Source organism: Piliocolobus tephrosceles, chromosome 6 (assembly GCF_002776525.5).
Source record: "Piliocolobus tephrosceles isolate RC106 chromosome 6, ASM277652v3, whole genome shotgun sequence".
In the NCBI taxonomy this organism is placed as follows: Eukaryota; Metazoa; Chordata; class Mammalia; order Primates; family Cercopithecidae; genus Piliocolobus; species Piliocolobus tephrosceles.
Window position 1 is genome coordinate 83,757,323 of NC_045439.1, and position 15,585 is coordinate 83,772,907.

At 54.3% G+C, this 15,585-nt stretch overlaps 1 protein-coding gene across 1 annotated transcript; it reads right to left on the bottom strand.

Annotated features, from left to right (window-relative positions):
* Window positions 1–3,505: 3,505 nt before the first annotated feature.
* INSYN1 (inhibitory synaptic factor 1) lies at window positions 3,506–15,070 on the bottom strand. The gene is made up of 2 exons (XM_023193102.1): window positions 14,570–15,070; window positions 3,506–4,329 (listed from the first exon to the last, which is right to left on the bottom strand). The coding sequence occupies exons 1-2, from the start codon at window positions 14,723–14,725 to the stop codon at window positions 3,604–3,606; spliced, it is 882 nt and encodes a 293-aa protein (XP_023048870.1). The 5' UTR covers window positions 14,726–15,070; the 3' UTR covers window positions 3,506–3,603.
* Between the last annotated feature and the right edge of the window lie 515 nt (window positions 15,071–15,585).

A 15,585-nucleotide genomic window follows, 5' to 3' on the forward strand; every position in this document is an offset into this window, starting at 1 on the left:
GATCACCTGAGGACAGGAGCTTGAGACCAGCCTGGCAAACATGACGAAACCATGTCTCTACTAAAAAAATACAAGGCCGGGCACAGTGGCTCACGCCTGTAATCCCAGCAATTTGGGAGGCCAAGGCAGGCGGATGACCTGAGGTTGCCAACATGGTGAAACCCCATCTCTACGAAAATACAAAAATTACCCGGGGATGATGGCGGGTGCCTGTAATCCCAGCTACTCAGGAGGTTGAGGTAGGAGAATCGCTTGAACCCAGGAGGTGGAGGTTGCGGTGAGGTGAGATTGCACCATTGCACTCCAGCCTGGGAGACGGAGCAAGACTCCATCTCAAAAAAAAAAAAAAAAAAAAATTGGCCGGGCGCGGTGGCTCATAGCTGTAATCCCAGCACTTTGGGAGGCTGAGGTGGGCAGATCACGAGGTCAAGAGATCAAGACCATCCTGACCAACATGGTGAAACCCCGTCTCTACTAAAAATACAAAAATTAATAGCTGGGAGTGGTGGCACGTGCCTGTAGTCCAAGCTACTCAGGAGGCTGAGACAGTAGACTCACTTGGGAGGCAGAAGTTGCAGTAAGTGGAAATTGCACCACTGCACTCCAGCCTGGGTAATAGAGTGAGACTCCATCTAAAAAAAAAAAAAGGGGAAGCCATAGGGATCCCATGCCACTGTCAGGAGGCCCAGACTGAGTGTGGCAAAATTGTGAAATCAGCCAAGTACTACCTATATCCTACTTCCCCCTCCTCCAGGACATACTCCCACCACTGCCCCATTTGGGGGCAAACAGTCAGGGAGGGGAGCAGGGGGTGACTGATGGACGTTAACCACGACCACAGAGTCACATAGAGCCAGCGTGGGGTGGGGGACCCCATGGCTATATCAGAGATCCCTAGCTCTGGCTCTCAGTTTCTTCCTCTGTGAAATGGGAGCTATTTTGTAGGTTTCTTTTCCCTGACTGTTGCAAAGATGAGAAACTGTAAGCCTGAAAGTGATCTTGCCATGAGAGATGAAATGCAAGCCTCAGAAGGAGAACTGTTATGTCCATCCTCAGCACCAGGTGGGCCCGTTTCTGGGGACTGCCCCCTCCTCACTCTCAGGGTGGGGCAGAATGCAGCTGGCCCCTCTCCCCAGAGGAGCCCCTGGCACTCATCCTCTGAATCAGAGCCCTATCGCTGATCAGCACCAAATGCCTGAGGGTTTCCTGGAGCTGATAGAGGGGCTCAGACCCCTGGTTCTCAGACCTGAGTTGGGAAGAGCTGGCCATGGCCTGTGCCATCCCTGGATTTCCACACTGGTGGCTGCACCCTGGCTAACTCTTTAGGGCTCTGATCTCACCATGAGCTTGAGGAACAAGCCCTACACTGCAGAGCTCCCTAGGTCTGCTCAGCCTTGTCCAGATCACATCCCCTGCAACTGCTCCAGACTTGCCTGTACAATCTCACTGTATGTCCACGGCCAGGGCTGGATAGCACGTCCTCAGGCAGGAGCAGTGGGCGCTGCCAGGCCTGCTGCTCAGGCCCCCTCCGGACAGATGCTGAGGGGCTGTAAACCTGCCTCAATTGAAATGTGCAACAGGGAGGACAGTGATGTCCTTGCTGTGCTGCCAGCCCCACCTCCCCGCTCTGAGCAGGGGGCTGTGAATCAAGCTGCAGTCATCTTCTAACCTTGAGCTACTGCGAGGGACCAAGCAATGGAGTGTTTGTGACCCAGGAGCGGCTCCCAGTCGGATGGGGGTGTCTTCTTTGGCCCCACTCAAAGCCCCTGCGTCCTGGAAATCACTGGACATCTGGGTTGAGGCCACACTGACCACAAGGCATGTCCAGTGCCTTCAGTTTGTCAAGTGCTTTCACAGTCACCATCTTGTCGGAGCCCCACAGCAGCTGGTGAGGTAGGTGAAGACTACCAGACCCATTATATAGAGGAGGTAGATAGGCTCAGAGAGGCAAACAGACTTGCCCAAGGTCACACAGCTAACTAGCTGAGCCAGGAACAGCCTGGAAACCACTAATTCTTGGGGGCAGAGAAGCACAGGCTTTGTGGCTTTTGGCTTTGGGGCAGGTACCGAACTACTTTGAATCTGTCATCTCATTTGTAAAATGGGGACAGGCGGGGGCATGGTGGCTCATGTCTGTAATCCCAGGACTTCAGGAGGCTGAGGCTGATGGATCACTTGAGGTCAAGCGTTCGAGACCAGCCTAGCCAACATGGTGAAACCCCATCTCTACTAAAAATACAAAAATTAGCCAGGCATGGTGACATACGCCTGTGGTCCCAGTTACTCTGGAGGCTGGGGTGGTAGAATTGCTTGAACCTGGGAGGTGGAGGTTGCAGTGAGCCAAGATCGCCCCACTGCACTCCAGCCTGGGTGACAGAGCGAGACTCCATCTCAAATAAAAAAAAATTAAAAAAAAAAAAGAAAGAAAAAGAAAAATGGGGTTAATATTAGTTCCTGTCTTGTCAGGTTATTGTGGTGATTAAATGAGATGATGCTATAAAAAGTATTGGGCATAGAAGTAGCATAGAGACCTGCTCAATAAATGTGAGCGACATAATTGTTATTATTATTCCAAGGATATTCGGCTGCTGTCCCTGTGCCGGCCATGCTTCAGATGAAGCCCTGGTGCCTCTAGGCTGTAACCTCGTCTTTGTTCAGGACCTGCTGAGGTGGGCTCAGGCACCGGGTGTGGAGATGTGGAGACAGAGTGGGGGCCACTGGGCTCCTTTCCAAGGCTGCCCACCTGGTGAAGGTGGCCAGGAGCCTGTCTATGGCCCTAATTTGTAGCCCCATGGAACTGGCTGCCTACTTCCTCGCACAGATCTCAGGTCTGCTTAGGGCCACGCCAGGGCTGGCTGAGGCTTTGCCCTGAGGTTTTGCTCTTGGTCTCAGGACCAGGCTGAGAATCAAAGCTGAAAGGATTGAGGATGGTCCAGACCCTCCCATCAAACCCCTGCCCAGCCCAGGTGATCCTCCAGGCTCTGTGGATGCCCAGCATCCCAGCACGGAGGACTGTGCCATGGGAGCAGCTTGCCATGCCCCTATGTCCCAGGCAACCCTAAGATGGAAGAGGGTGAGACAGGGCTATGTATCACCGAGTAAGTCTGCCTTGGAGTAGAAGGATGGCGGGTGCAAGTGATGCAGGGCCTGGCCAGAGTGATGCACCCCCAGGCCCTGAGTCCTGCAGTCTCCAAACCACCCTGACTGTGAACCCTGGCTTAAAGGGACACCACTCCCTTTAGAGCCCGCCTCCTGCAGGGGAGTCCTCTCTAGGACATGGCCCTGGCCAGCAGCCAGACTTCACCACAGAGTTCAGGGGCTAGCAAGAGGAGGATCAGACCTCCCATAAGATTTACATATTTTCAGACACTCCCTTCAGGAGTCCCGCAATTAGAAGGGAGGAAGGGCACTCCTGCCCACACCTCCTGGGACCTAGGAGGCCAGTGGGCATCTTCGTGTCTAAGAGGAGCTCTGTGAAAGCTTTGGGGCCTGTGGGGCCGGATCCTTAGCATTTTTAAATTTTATTATGACTTCATTTGTTTAAATATATATATATATATTTATAGCTCTATGTGCCCACCGCCCTGGCCCCCTCCCCAGCCCCTAGTTTTTCCCCCTGGCTTTCTGTCTAGTGGCTGTATAAGGCAGCACCGTCTGTGTGCTCTTGTCTGACACTGTCTGGGTGCTGCTGTTCCTCGTGACCCTTCGAGTCTGTTCAGGGGCCAAGGTAGAGCCTGAGCGGCGGCTGGTCAGTGGAGAGCGCCGTGACTTGTAGGGGGCTGGGGAGGGCTTGTGGAGGCCTGCGTGGGCCTCTGTATGGGCAGGCTCCGGGGGCAAGCCCACCTCCTCCTCCTCCGCCTCCTGCTCGCCATCCCCCTCCTCATCGTCACAGCACAGAGCGTGGTAGAGCACTTTGTCACTGAACCGCACCCTCTCTCGCGTCCCTGGGGTCCGCTGGGGCAGCTGGCTCTTCACTGCGGGGCCAGCACCGAAGGCCTCCTCGCTGGAGGAGTCTGGGGTCTCCACTCGTGGCCCATTGGGGATGGGCGTGCCACCATTCATGAGGCGGTAGTCAGGGCCAGCCCCTGGCCGAGTCGACTCAGGACCGTCCACGGAGTCCGAGGGGGTAGAGACGTCCAGGAAGGAGCAGAACTCCCAGCTGTCTGAGAGGATATCGGCTGTCATGAAGTCCAGGTGGCCCAGGTCAAAGGGGCCACCCACGCCCGCCTTGTCACTGCTAGAGGTGCTGCTCACAGTGGCCGTGGTCCAGTCGTCCGGCTCCAGTTCAAAGTCGAAGTCCGAGGTTAGCTTATCGATCTGGCTCACCACCTGACCAGGAAAGGGGAGAGGAGATGAGAGGGGCCAGGTGGGTCCCTGCATCAGCCAGGTGTGAGTGTGTTTCTGTCCCGTCCCTGTAGAACCCCTGGCTGGTGAGCATACCGGACAGGGGAGAGCCTGCAGGACGGTGACCGGCCTGGAGGTCATAGGTTGCTTTGCCCTGTGGAGGGCCCAAATCAGATCAGACTGGACAGAGCTTGTTCAGTGCCCTCGGGGAGAGGGAACTGCTTTCCAGCCCTGCACACCATCCATGCACTCACCCGTCTCTCAAACACAGCAGCTGCTCTGGGGGCAGCCCTGGTGATCAGGGATGAATCTTCCTTAGTTTGAGAGGGGACCATTTCAGAGGGGCTGAGGGCCTCCAGCAAGCGCATTCCACAAAGAGCTGAGCAGCCCATGCACCCTCAGAGAGGAAATGATGTGAGTGATCACAAGGAAGACCCTGTGTGGGCTTTCTAAAGCATCCTGGACCAGTCCTTGCAGCTGGCCGGTGACTGTCGCCCCTGGGTCTCCACCATCCATCAGGGCAAGAACACCGGGTGTACAGCACCGGCGGGGTCACCCCACCCCCATCTCCATCTCCGGGAGCCTCCTCATTCCTTCCCGTTCCCTGCCCACTGACAAGTGGAGATCAATCCTGGCTTGTTGAGAGAAGGAATAAAGCAAGCATTATTTGATAAGCAATAAAGAAGCTATCTATTCTGGGCCCAGAGCTGCTTGTTCAATGCACTCAGGGGGCAGCTCAGCTGTGGAGGTCACTCCACCCCGGCCTGCCTCGCATAAAGTGAAGCCCTCAGCTTCTATACAGGCGCTCTGCCTTGGGACACTCCCTTTCCTGGGTGGCCACTGTCAGCACATAAATCAGGGAGGAAGACAGTGGGGGAAAGAGGGAGATTCAGTCAGAGACACAGGGACGGGACAGAGCAAGAGAAGATTCCAACCAAAAACAAAACAGAAAAACAATGAAAACAAAGCAGAGAGGCCAAGAGTCAGAGTGACGGAGACCAAGAGATCCACAGTGAGTTATCCAGGTCAAAATCCAGTCCCCAGCACCTCTCCAGTGCCCTTCACCTGGGGTCAGAGCAGGCAATTAATTAATTAACTCAGTAAGTCCTTAATTCAATAAACATTTGCTGAGGACTGCTGCTGTCCAGGGATGAGCTAGGTATTTGGCAAGGAGTGGGGGTAGTGAGTGCCCCAAAGTGAGAGGAAAGCAAGGACAAAAGTGATGGCCAGAGTGGTTTGGGCCAGTGGGAAGACTACTTGGTCAGGAGTCAGGGGCTGGATGCAGGAGACCTGGTCAACCATTTTCCCTCTCTAGGTCTCAGTTGCTCAGTCTGTATGCAGAGAGGGTGGGTGAACTAGTTTACTTCCAAGGTTCCTTCCACGTCTGAGATTCTAGGACTCTGTTTATAGGAATGACTCTGAGAAGCTGCTCGGGTGCTGATGCCTAGGGATGGCCCCCTCAGCCATTGCCCAGGACAGGAGTGGGATGAGGCCTCCAGAAGAGCTGGAGGAATCGGGACATCTGGATTCCAGACTTAGCTTTGACATTGTTCTGTGTGTCTTCTGGCAGGTCACAGAACCTCTCTGGACCTCAACCTCATTCACCGCCAAGTGGGTGTGACAATCCCAGACCACCAAGTGAGCATGACAATCCCAGCCAACCTTATGAGAGCTGCATGAATAACAGTGAGAAGGGCAGCAAAAGGGCTCTGAGAAGCACTGGGGATGAAAATGACACCATCTCCCATCTTTGAGCACCTACGATGCACCATACTTTCGAGTGCTCACCTCCACCCATGAGATCATTATTTCCTGTGTTTACAGATGAGGAGTCTTGGGCGCTAGTCCCTGGAAAGCTGAGAATCTCCCTCCGTGGCCCCCTGCAAAACTGCACACAATCGTGAAATGCTGCTGTGACTGCTGGGCTTGGGCAGGCGGTGGGGATAGGGCCCTACCCTCCAATCAGGCCACCTCTTCTTGTGCTTCTCCCAGGATGATGCCTTCCTGCACCAAAGGAACCTCAGAGAAACTCCTATCTCCCAGAAGCCCTTGCTCAACCCAAGCTCCATCTGAGAGCTGGTGGGACTGCTGGCCTAGGGTAGGGGTCCTCAGACTTGAGTGTCCCTCAGCTCACTCCCAGAGTTTCTGGTTCTGCAGGTCTGGGGTGGTGCTGGAGAAGGTGCCTACCTAACATACCTCCAGGTGCTGCTGCTGCTGGTCCAGAGACATGCTTTGAAAACCACTAGCTTAGGGCACTGGGAGATTTAAGCTGGGTGAAGACCAGCAACTCAAGGCATTGATGGCCTCAGGAGAGGCCCCATCACCTCTGGGGCAGCTATGCCCTCAAATGAGACTCCCCTGATCAAGCCAGAGCTGTGGAGTTTGCTGCCTGAAGGCGGGGCAGAATGCCATTAGGAATTGGAGTTGCATGACTTGGCTGTGACCTCGCAGGGTCAGCTGAGGCCAGGCTGGGCCCAGAAGCTGGGTCTCCTGATGCTTAGTGAGGATGAGCACCACTGGGCCTCAGGTCCAACAGCAGGGAAGATCCAGGGTACACGTGGCAGGGTACACGTACACAAGCCTTTAGGCTGGAACACTCCCCCAACCCAAGAAGCCCTTCCTCTTCTTTATTAGTATACCCCTCTCTGGTTCCAACCTGGGGGGATGGAGGAAAGAGAAAGAGGGAGGCCTGCATTCCCAAGTCCCACGTCTGCCACCTCTTGGCTGAGAGACCTTAGGCAGATGATTATCCCTTTCTGGGGCTTGATTTCCTGTCCTGTAAAAGGAAGTAACACTCCCCTCCTCACCCAGGGTGATGAAAATTCAAGATGTGGGCTGGGTGCACTGGCTCATGCCTGTAATCCCAGCACTTCGGGAGGCTGAGGCAGGCAGATCACGAGGTCAGGAGATCGAGACCATCCTGGCCAACATGGTGAAACCCCGTCTCTACTAAAAAAAAAAAATTAGGCGGGCGTGGTGGTGTGCGTTTGTAGTCCCAGCTACTCAGAAGGCCGAGGCCAGGGAATCGCTTGAACCCAGGATGCGGAGATTGCAGTGAGCTGAGATAGTGCCACTGCACTTCAGCCTGGTGACAGAGAGAGACTCTGTCTCAAAAGAAAAAGAAAATTTAACAGATATGAATGTGTTTTACATCACAGAGTCAAGATACTTAAACACTTAAGAACCTAGGCTCTGGAGCCAGACGTGGGATCCAACCCTGGCTTCACTGCTTACCAGCTGTGTGACCTTGGTCAAGTTACTCAACGTCTCTGTGCCTAAGTCTCATCATCAAAGGAGAATTCTAGTAATACCTACTTGATAGGGCTGTCGTGAGGATTTAATGACTTAATGCACTTTAGACAGCATATAGAACAAGGCAGACTACCAATATCCACAATGCACCGTTGGGGGCTAACATGTGATCATGCCCCAGCACCAGGCCCAAGAGCAGTGGGAATTAGTTCTGCACCAAAGGAATGACCCTTTGATGTGGGTCCAGTGTCTGTGGCAGAAGTTCCAGTGCCTATGGCAGAATAATGGGAAGTTCCAGTGCCTATGGCAGAACATTGGGCCTTTTAAAACCTAGCACATGGACAATACCTATTTTGCCCAAAGTAGGGCTGTCTCCAGAAAGAACAGAACCAGAAGAGGTTCTAAAAGCCAACTGGCTATGAGGCCCACAGGCAAATCTGGCCCAATCTATTAGGTGAGACAGGTCACACCACTTGATGAATGACATAGTGAGGATGTGAAAGGGAAGCCATGTACCCGAGGGTACGCAGCTTCTCTGTGGGGGGGACCTGGGTCAGTCCACAATCCCTGCTGCCCTTCCCTGGTGCCTTGTTTCCTGGGCCAATGGTGAGAGCAGGTGTGGAGCAGGCCCTAGTCTTTCTCTCTGCTTTGGATGTCTTGAAATCTGTGATTTTTCCCTGAGGTTTAATAATCATTTTGCCTACATGTAATTTGGGATTGTCTTGGAGTGCATGGAAATAATTATATACACAGAAGGAAAGAGAGGGGGAGAGAGAGAGAGAGTGGAGAAAGAAATGGAACCATAAAATCACAAAATCAGGCAACCTCCAAGCCAGAAGGGACTGCAGGCACTGTTGAATCTACCTGTCTCAATGTGTTTGCTGAGGGGGACAATGAGGCTCAGAGACTGGAAGCAACTGAGCTGGGACCAGAGGGCGAGTCTTGACTCCTGGGCATTGCACCTTAAGACCAAGAATGACTTGCTCTGAAGAGACCAAGAGGGAGCCCTAGAGAGAGAGCAAAGGCAGGACTGAGGGCTATGACAGAACCTGCAGGCCTCGTGCCAGGGGTGTCCCCAACCTCTGTCCTGGTCACAGCCTTAGCACCCCTCACTGAAGAACTGCACCCATCTAGTCTTCCCACTGATAGCAGCTTCCTCCCAGCTCTTGCTCCATGCTGCACCTCGGGAACTTTCCCATCAGCCAACAGGACCACGTTACCCCTCTGCTTCTAGCCCTTCCGTGCTCCCTAAACTCCTAAGCCTCCCAAACATAACTCCCTACCCACCCCCTTTCCTCTCCAGCAAGCAGCCTCCACCCTGCCAGGCCTGCCTCCTCACCACCCCTACACACTCCATCGAGCTCACTTCTGCCTCTGGGCCTCACCTGATGCGCCCTCCCTCCTTTCCTACTCACTCCGTCATCACTTCGAGAAGGAAGCCTTCCCTGATCCCCAGAGGAGGTCAGGTTCCCTATGGAAGGCTCTCAAAGCACCCTGCACCTCTCCCTAAAATGTTACCCAATATTTAACACTGCTACAATTTTGCACCTATATGTTATAATGTGGTTGATATCTGTCTCCCCACTAGACAGTAAACCCCATGAGGAGCAGGACGAGGTCTCTTTGCTCACTGCTACATCCCCAGCTTGGCACAGGGATTGGCACTTTTTGCAAACACAGCCATTGGATGAGTGATGAGTTGAGACAGATGGCTTAATAAAAACTGCTTGGGAGGCTGAGGCAGGAGAATGGCGTGAGCCCAGGAGGCGGGGCTTGCAGTGAGCCGAGATGGCGCCACTACTGCACTCCAGACTGGGTGACAGAGCGAGACTCCGTCTCAAAACAAACAAACAAACAAACAAACAAAAAACTGCTAGGGGCTTGTTTTCTGAGGAAGAGTTCTATAGTCCTGGACAATTCCATATTGCCAGACCCCAACCCTCTCTCCAGCCCTGGCTGAGCCCCCTCTCCAGTGGAAGCTTTGCTGTGTTCCTTAAGGCCCTAGAGCTAGGACTGAGGACCTGTAGTCCCAGAACCAGCATCCTGTACCCCTGGATCTCCCACCACACCCCCCAACCTGCCCTACCTCACCTCCCCTGACAAGCTGCACCTCCTTCCCTCTCTCCCAGCTCCCCAAGGCAGTTGGTTACATAACTGGGGATTCTGCATTATTTATGACCACTGATTATTTTTTAATTCTGTGATTACGTTATTATCTTCCTGGGGGGGCTGTGGAGTTGGAGGGTCAGGGAGCTGACCATGATTCATGGCTCTCATCCTGCAATTTGGCCTAATTGGCCAGGGAGCTTCGGTAAATCTGTCTGGAGGAGGAGAAGGCAAAGGGAAAAGGGAGGAAAGGAAGGCGTGAACAAAAATAATAAGAAAAAAATCCGCGCAATTCTTGCTGAGCTGCGGGTAATGGAGCTGACCCACTTTGGCACAGCTCCGTGGTCCCCAGCCTCTCCTGCTCCAGCTGCTTCCTGGCTGGGCCACATTTATCTCACACTTGCATGGCCTGTGGCTTTCCCTGCCACCTTCAGACAAAGCCCCTTGCCGATGGGACTGCACAATGGAATGGCCAGGTAACAGAATGCCAGGATGCCTGCTTCCTAGGCAAATCCAGTGGGGGGATCCTCCACTGCCACCCCAGGGTGGGGAAAGGTTGTGCCAACCTCTCCATCCTCCTAAGGTGTTTGGGCCAAAGTGGGCAACTATGCCCTTAAGTTATATCCCACCTAAGAGTCACTGATGATGTGGGCGACACTGGTGGTATTAATGCAAGGATCACTATTGGGCCCCCATGTTGAGTGACACCTCGGGGAGGGGAAAACCAAGGACGAGGAAGCCAAGTACCTGCTCAAGATAAGCTTAATACCTGGGGGCTAAGGACGAGGGCCCTTAACCCTGCCCTTGGGAGCTTCTGGTGGGTGGGTAACAGAGGAGCAGTGGGGAGGCAGATTCCCACCCAGAAACATGACCAGCAGATTCCTGGAGAGTGTGTGGGATTCTCACTGAGAACGAATCCAAATTCCGTGCCATGCTGTGCATGGCTCAATGGAATCTGACTCCCTGCTCCCTCTTTGACCTTTCCTCTGCTCTTCTCCTTGTTCACTGCCCTCCAGCTGCTCCGGCTTCCTTACTGAACCTGAATATGCCAAGCACATTTCCTCCCTGAAACCTTGGCACTGGCTGCACCCTCAGCCTGGAATGCTCTTCCCCTAGATAGCCATGTGACTTGTATCCTCACTTCTGTGGGGTCTCTGTTCAAAGGCCACCTTATTGGAGACCCCCTTCCTGCCCCCATCCCTGTCACTCTCTATCCGCTTTCCCCACTGGCAGGGAGTGAGACTGCCGGCTACAGGAGAAACTAAGGGCCAGGATGTGGTCCTGAACTCCCTGGTCATGGCTAAGAAACTGATGTGATTCCAGAAAACAAGGCCGTACGTGGAGCTGAGGAGCAGGCCAGTGCTAGAATAATTCATTAAAAACATCTAACAGATATGGAGTGAGCTTTGTGCCTCTCATTGTGCTAAGTGCTTTATATATGTCTCATTTAATTCTCACAACCACCCTGGGGCAGGGGTAGGGGAGGATGCCTAAAATGTAGTCTCCCCATTTTTGCCGATGGGAAAACAGAAGCACAGAGAGGTAAAGTAACTTTTGCAAGTTCACACAGCTAGGGAGAGGGTGGAGTTCAAATGTGAACTACAGGCATCTAACTGCAGAGCCCATGCTCATAGTCCCTGAGCGGTTCTGCATCTCTAACTTAAGATCTACAGAACTTTGAGGAGCTTAAAGAGCCTGCTGGGACTGGCCCAGCATCCTGGAGTATTGGGGAGCCTGGGAGAGATAAGGGCTAATTAATGATTGACCATCATATCCCTCTGCAGCACAATTTTAGCTTTCAAAGCACTTTTACGGTCCTCACCTCACTTGATCCTTTAAAAGACTTTCCCCACCAATGAGACAGAACTTGCTCATTGCCCAGGGAGCCAGTGGCAGAGCTATAGCAGGGGTTTGTGAGGGCAAGGGAGGTGTGGGAGAGGGAACTCCAACTCCTCTAGGAGTGTGAGAAGGTGTTGACCCCCCGCACTGCATGCCAAGCCCCTAATAAATCCTTGTAAGGTCACCGTGCACTGCAAATCACCACATCCCAATTTCAGAGATGAGCAAACTGAGGCTGAGGGACCTGGGGAGGAAGTGCTTTGGTGTGGCTCATCTTTCAGTGAATTTCAGGCCATATGCTCGAGAGGATGAGGAGGGTCTGCCACAATCAGTGGCATCAGGGGGCTGGGGAAGGGGAGCAGCAGGCAGAGGAGGAAGATGGCCGAGGGGAATAAAGCTGAGCCCTTCCGCTCCGCTGGCCTTGTTCTTTCACCAAGCATCTGTGCAGCCCCCCATCCACAACAGTCTTGTACATGATTCTCATCTCTACTTCTAAGTGCTTGGCCTGAGACAAGAACCCAGCTGGTGGGTTCTAAGATGGTGCTGCCCAGGTCATGGGGTGAGGTGAGGGAACAAGTGAATGCCTCTCAACCTTGAGCCTACCCATGCCCCTGATAAAAAAAAATGTTACACAAAGAGACTGAGGAGAGCCAGGCAGATTCAGCTTTACAGCTCCCTTGGAGAACCAAGAGCCAAGACCACAGGTTCCAGAGAGCAGGGAGGTTCCAACCCTTTTCACCAAACCAGGGTGTGGCACCCCCCTTGGTAACCCCATCTCTGGCAAATCCCATCTCACAGGAATACAGTGATGGCATCTCTTCTTCTGCTTGGGCCTCCCAGAGCTTCACCTGCCTTCCTCCACACTCCCCTCTGCCTGTCACCCTGTGTCTAGACCCTGCCTGGGGGATGAGAGAGTTCTGAGGCTTACCCACTCCCTCAGCTGGGTGCCATTGGCAGCGGGCAGGCAGTGGCATACGGGGTAGGCTCTGGTTGCCGTAGCAACCTGCCAAAGTCTTGGGTGGAGGCACATGGCCTACAGGGTGTGTGGGGGGAGGGGACTCATTTTTCTCTGTCCTGGCTTAGGCCTCTGGGCTGCGTAGCCTATGAACCTGGAGCTCTGCTATTGGAGACATGGGAGTGGGTGAGTGTGAAAGGGAAGGAGAGGGCATCTAAAAGATCTGCAAATAAATTCTAGAGCTATTGCATCACAGATGAGCATAAGGGATCATCTCTGGAAGGCTCCTGTCAAAATGCAAAGAGATCGCCCAGTTGCTCACCTGCTGAAACCCCAGAAAAGGCATCAGGAACCCGAGTTCTAGGCTCACTTCTGCCACTGGTAGGCTGTGTGACCTTGGACAAGCCCCTGTTGCTCTCTGGGCCTCAGTTTCTTCAATAGTAAATGGACAGGGTTGTTCTATGAGATCCCTTCAAGCTCTGGGTGGCTATGCTGGGGGGAGAGGGAACACAGATGCCTGGAAGATGCCCAACTGGGAAAAGGCTGGGAGTTGTATCAAAGTTGACTCCCAGGTTTAGAGTCAATCCTGGCTCTTTGTGGGTACCTGCCAGGGCATAGGTCTCATGTCCCTGGCCAAGACTGAGACTGGACAGTTCCTATGGCCCTGATTTAAAATAAGGTGGGGGCAGGCGGGAAACTGTGGTGCCTTGGACCCAAGAGGTTGGAGGAGGAAGGGTTGCGCAGGAGCATCTGGCATTTGATCTCCAAATTGTACTGTCCAAAGATGTGCAACCCAGACTATGGCCAGCCCAGTCCATGGGCAGAAGCACCACCACCTCAGTCTGCCCAAAGCAACAGTCATTCCCATCTTCTGAGATGGGATTTCCTGGCAGGCTCCACGAGGCTGACCCTGGACAGCTCCTGTCCTGGCATCTCTATGCCCACTCCCTACTCCATTCTGAACACAGTGCCCTTCAAACAGCCCCTCCTCCTCGGCTCTCAGGCCAGGCTGCAATGCCACTCTGTCAGCCTGGAGTTGGTACCTACCATCACCCCACCTCTTCAGCCTTCCTAGAGCCCCTATCCTTCCTGCACAGCTAGTCATGGAGAGCTTGAGCCCATAACTCCAGCTCAATCACTCTCCCTGCTGCCTCTGCAGAGGCCCTCGTTACAAGGAGTTGAAATTTGCCTAAAGCCCACCTGGCTGGTATAATGGCACCCAGCGGGCAAATTCAGGCTAGCAGCTCAGAACGCTGGTCATGCATTTTGGACTCGAACGCAGCCCAGGGGGCAGGGCTGAGGACATGTGTACCTCATTACCCCAGTGATGTGAGAAGCAGTAATTAAACCCGGCTCCACTTAGAAAGACAGAGAGGGACACACACATCCCAGCATTTCTCAGTGGTTTTTCAGCCTTGGCAAAAATATTTAGAACGGTGGGATGGAGACACGCATCCCCTTAGGGAAGATTCCTGCCCCTGCCACAATATGCAAGGAACTCTGTTATCCACTACAGCACCCCCAGACCCATTCTTACCCCAGGACAAAGAGGACATAGGCGGCTTAAATTTTTCCAAGATCAAGGTTTCTCAGTATCTGTGTGATTTCTGGGGATATGCTTTGAGCTGGGCCTCAAGCAGTGGGAATCACCTCAGCAGAACCATCCACACTCTCTCAGGGCCCCTTGTGACCAGGTCAGAGTCTGGGAGACAGATGGTAGGGTCAAGGGTCAGCTTGGGTCCCAGAAGGGTGTCTTCCACTAAGAAGCTGCCGCGGGATTCAGTCCTTACTGGCCATCTTGGCAGCCCTTGGTGCTAACCCAGAGCTCCAGGCCCACTGACATGCTGCTCAAGCAACCTCTACAACACCAAGGCCCCTCCAGCCTCGGGGTCTGATGAGACTTTTAGCAAAGCAGATTTGGGGAAAGGAGAGCAACGAGAAAGAAGGTCCCCAGTAGAGTGACACATGTGCACACAGCTTTGCACACTCCAACATATTTGTGAGTACATTTTTGTGCCAAGCCCGGGAAGGCCGGCTTAGGGTCTGTCTGGTGGCTGCTCATCCCTCACTTACCTCCCTCAGCTCCTTGGCCACCTCCTTGAGCTCGCGAAGGATGCCCTCAAGCTGCCCGATGACCATCTTCATGCGCTGTCGAATCCGCTCCCGCTCACCACCACTGCTGGGGTCGTCACTGGGCTGCCCGAGGTCCGGGGCGCCCCGAATGTTCATCGTTTACCACGTGGCCGCAGGCCTGCCCATACTCCCCCCAGCTGGGCACAGGCTGCGTCTGCCTCCACGGAGCCCCCCACGGCTGGGCAGAGCTCCACATCTTAACGGCCCCCCAGCCCACCCTGGCCCTGGGCGGCCCTCAACCAGCCCCTGCCCCCTGCCACCCCGCCTCCTCTGCCTCTGGGTGGGGAGTGGGACACCCAGAGGGAGACAGAGTCTGGCAGAGGGGGTCAAGGTGAGGACACGGGAGGGCAGGGGGAGGGGCCTTGGATCCCAGGAGTGGCCTCCAGGTCTTGAAGTGCCTGTGGGTATGCAGAGCTGATCTCTGCCTGAGCTTGAACACAGAGGCAGGGGGATGACTCTGCAGGGACTAAGGGTAAGAGATGCCCTTGGGATGGGGGTAGGCAGCAGGGATCCCCTCACAACTCCTAGGCAGTTGCAAAGGCAGAGGTCTCTGGATGCAACAGACACCTGCAGAGGGATGGTGGCCAGGGTCTTCCAGATGTGGAAGGGGCTCCGGATATGGGCAGCTCTGGGGAGGGAGCTGGATTGGAAGAGGGCAGCCCCCTGCGGAGAGAGTGAGCCTGGCGTCAGCCCTCCCAGGCTGCAGCACCAGCCGGCAATGCCGCTGCCTCCCTCCTCTCGCCAGCCTGCACCCTTCCTCGCTGGAGATTTTTTTTTTTTCTTTGTGGGGAGGGGTGGTGGAGGCAGATGGTTTACAGCACAGCCCCTCCTCTAGAGGGAAAGGGAGGGAGCCCCTGCTTTAGAAGCAGAAGTCCTCAGCCTGCTACGGGGCACCCTGGCCGTAGCTCCCGCACCCCTCCATCCCCCCAGCCAGGCCTGCCCAGGCTGGTTCACCA

Coding starts and splice junctions, on each gene's coding strand:
- INSYN1 (XM_023193102.1), bottom strand. CDS start 14,725: ATGAACATTCGGGGCGCCCCGGACCTCGGGCAGCCCAGTGACGACCCC. Junction 4,330..14,569: donor TGGCCAAGGAGCTGAGGGAG/GTAAGTGAGGGA, acceptor TTTCCTGGTCAG/GTGGTGAGCCAGATCGATAA.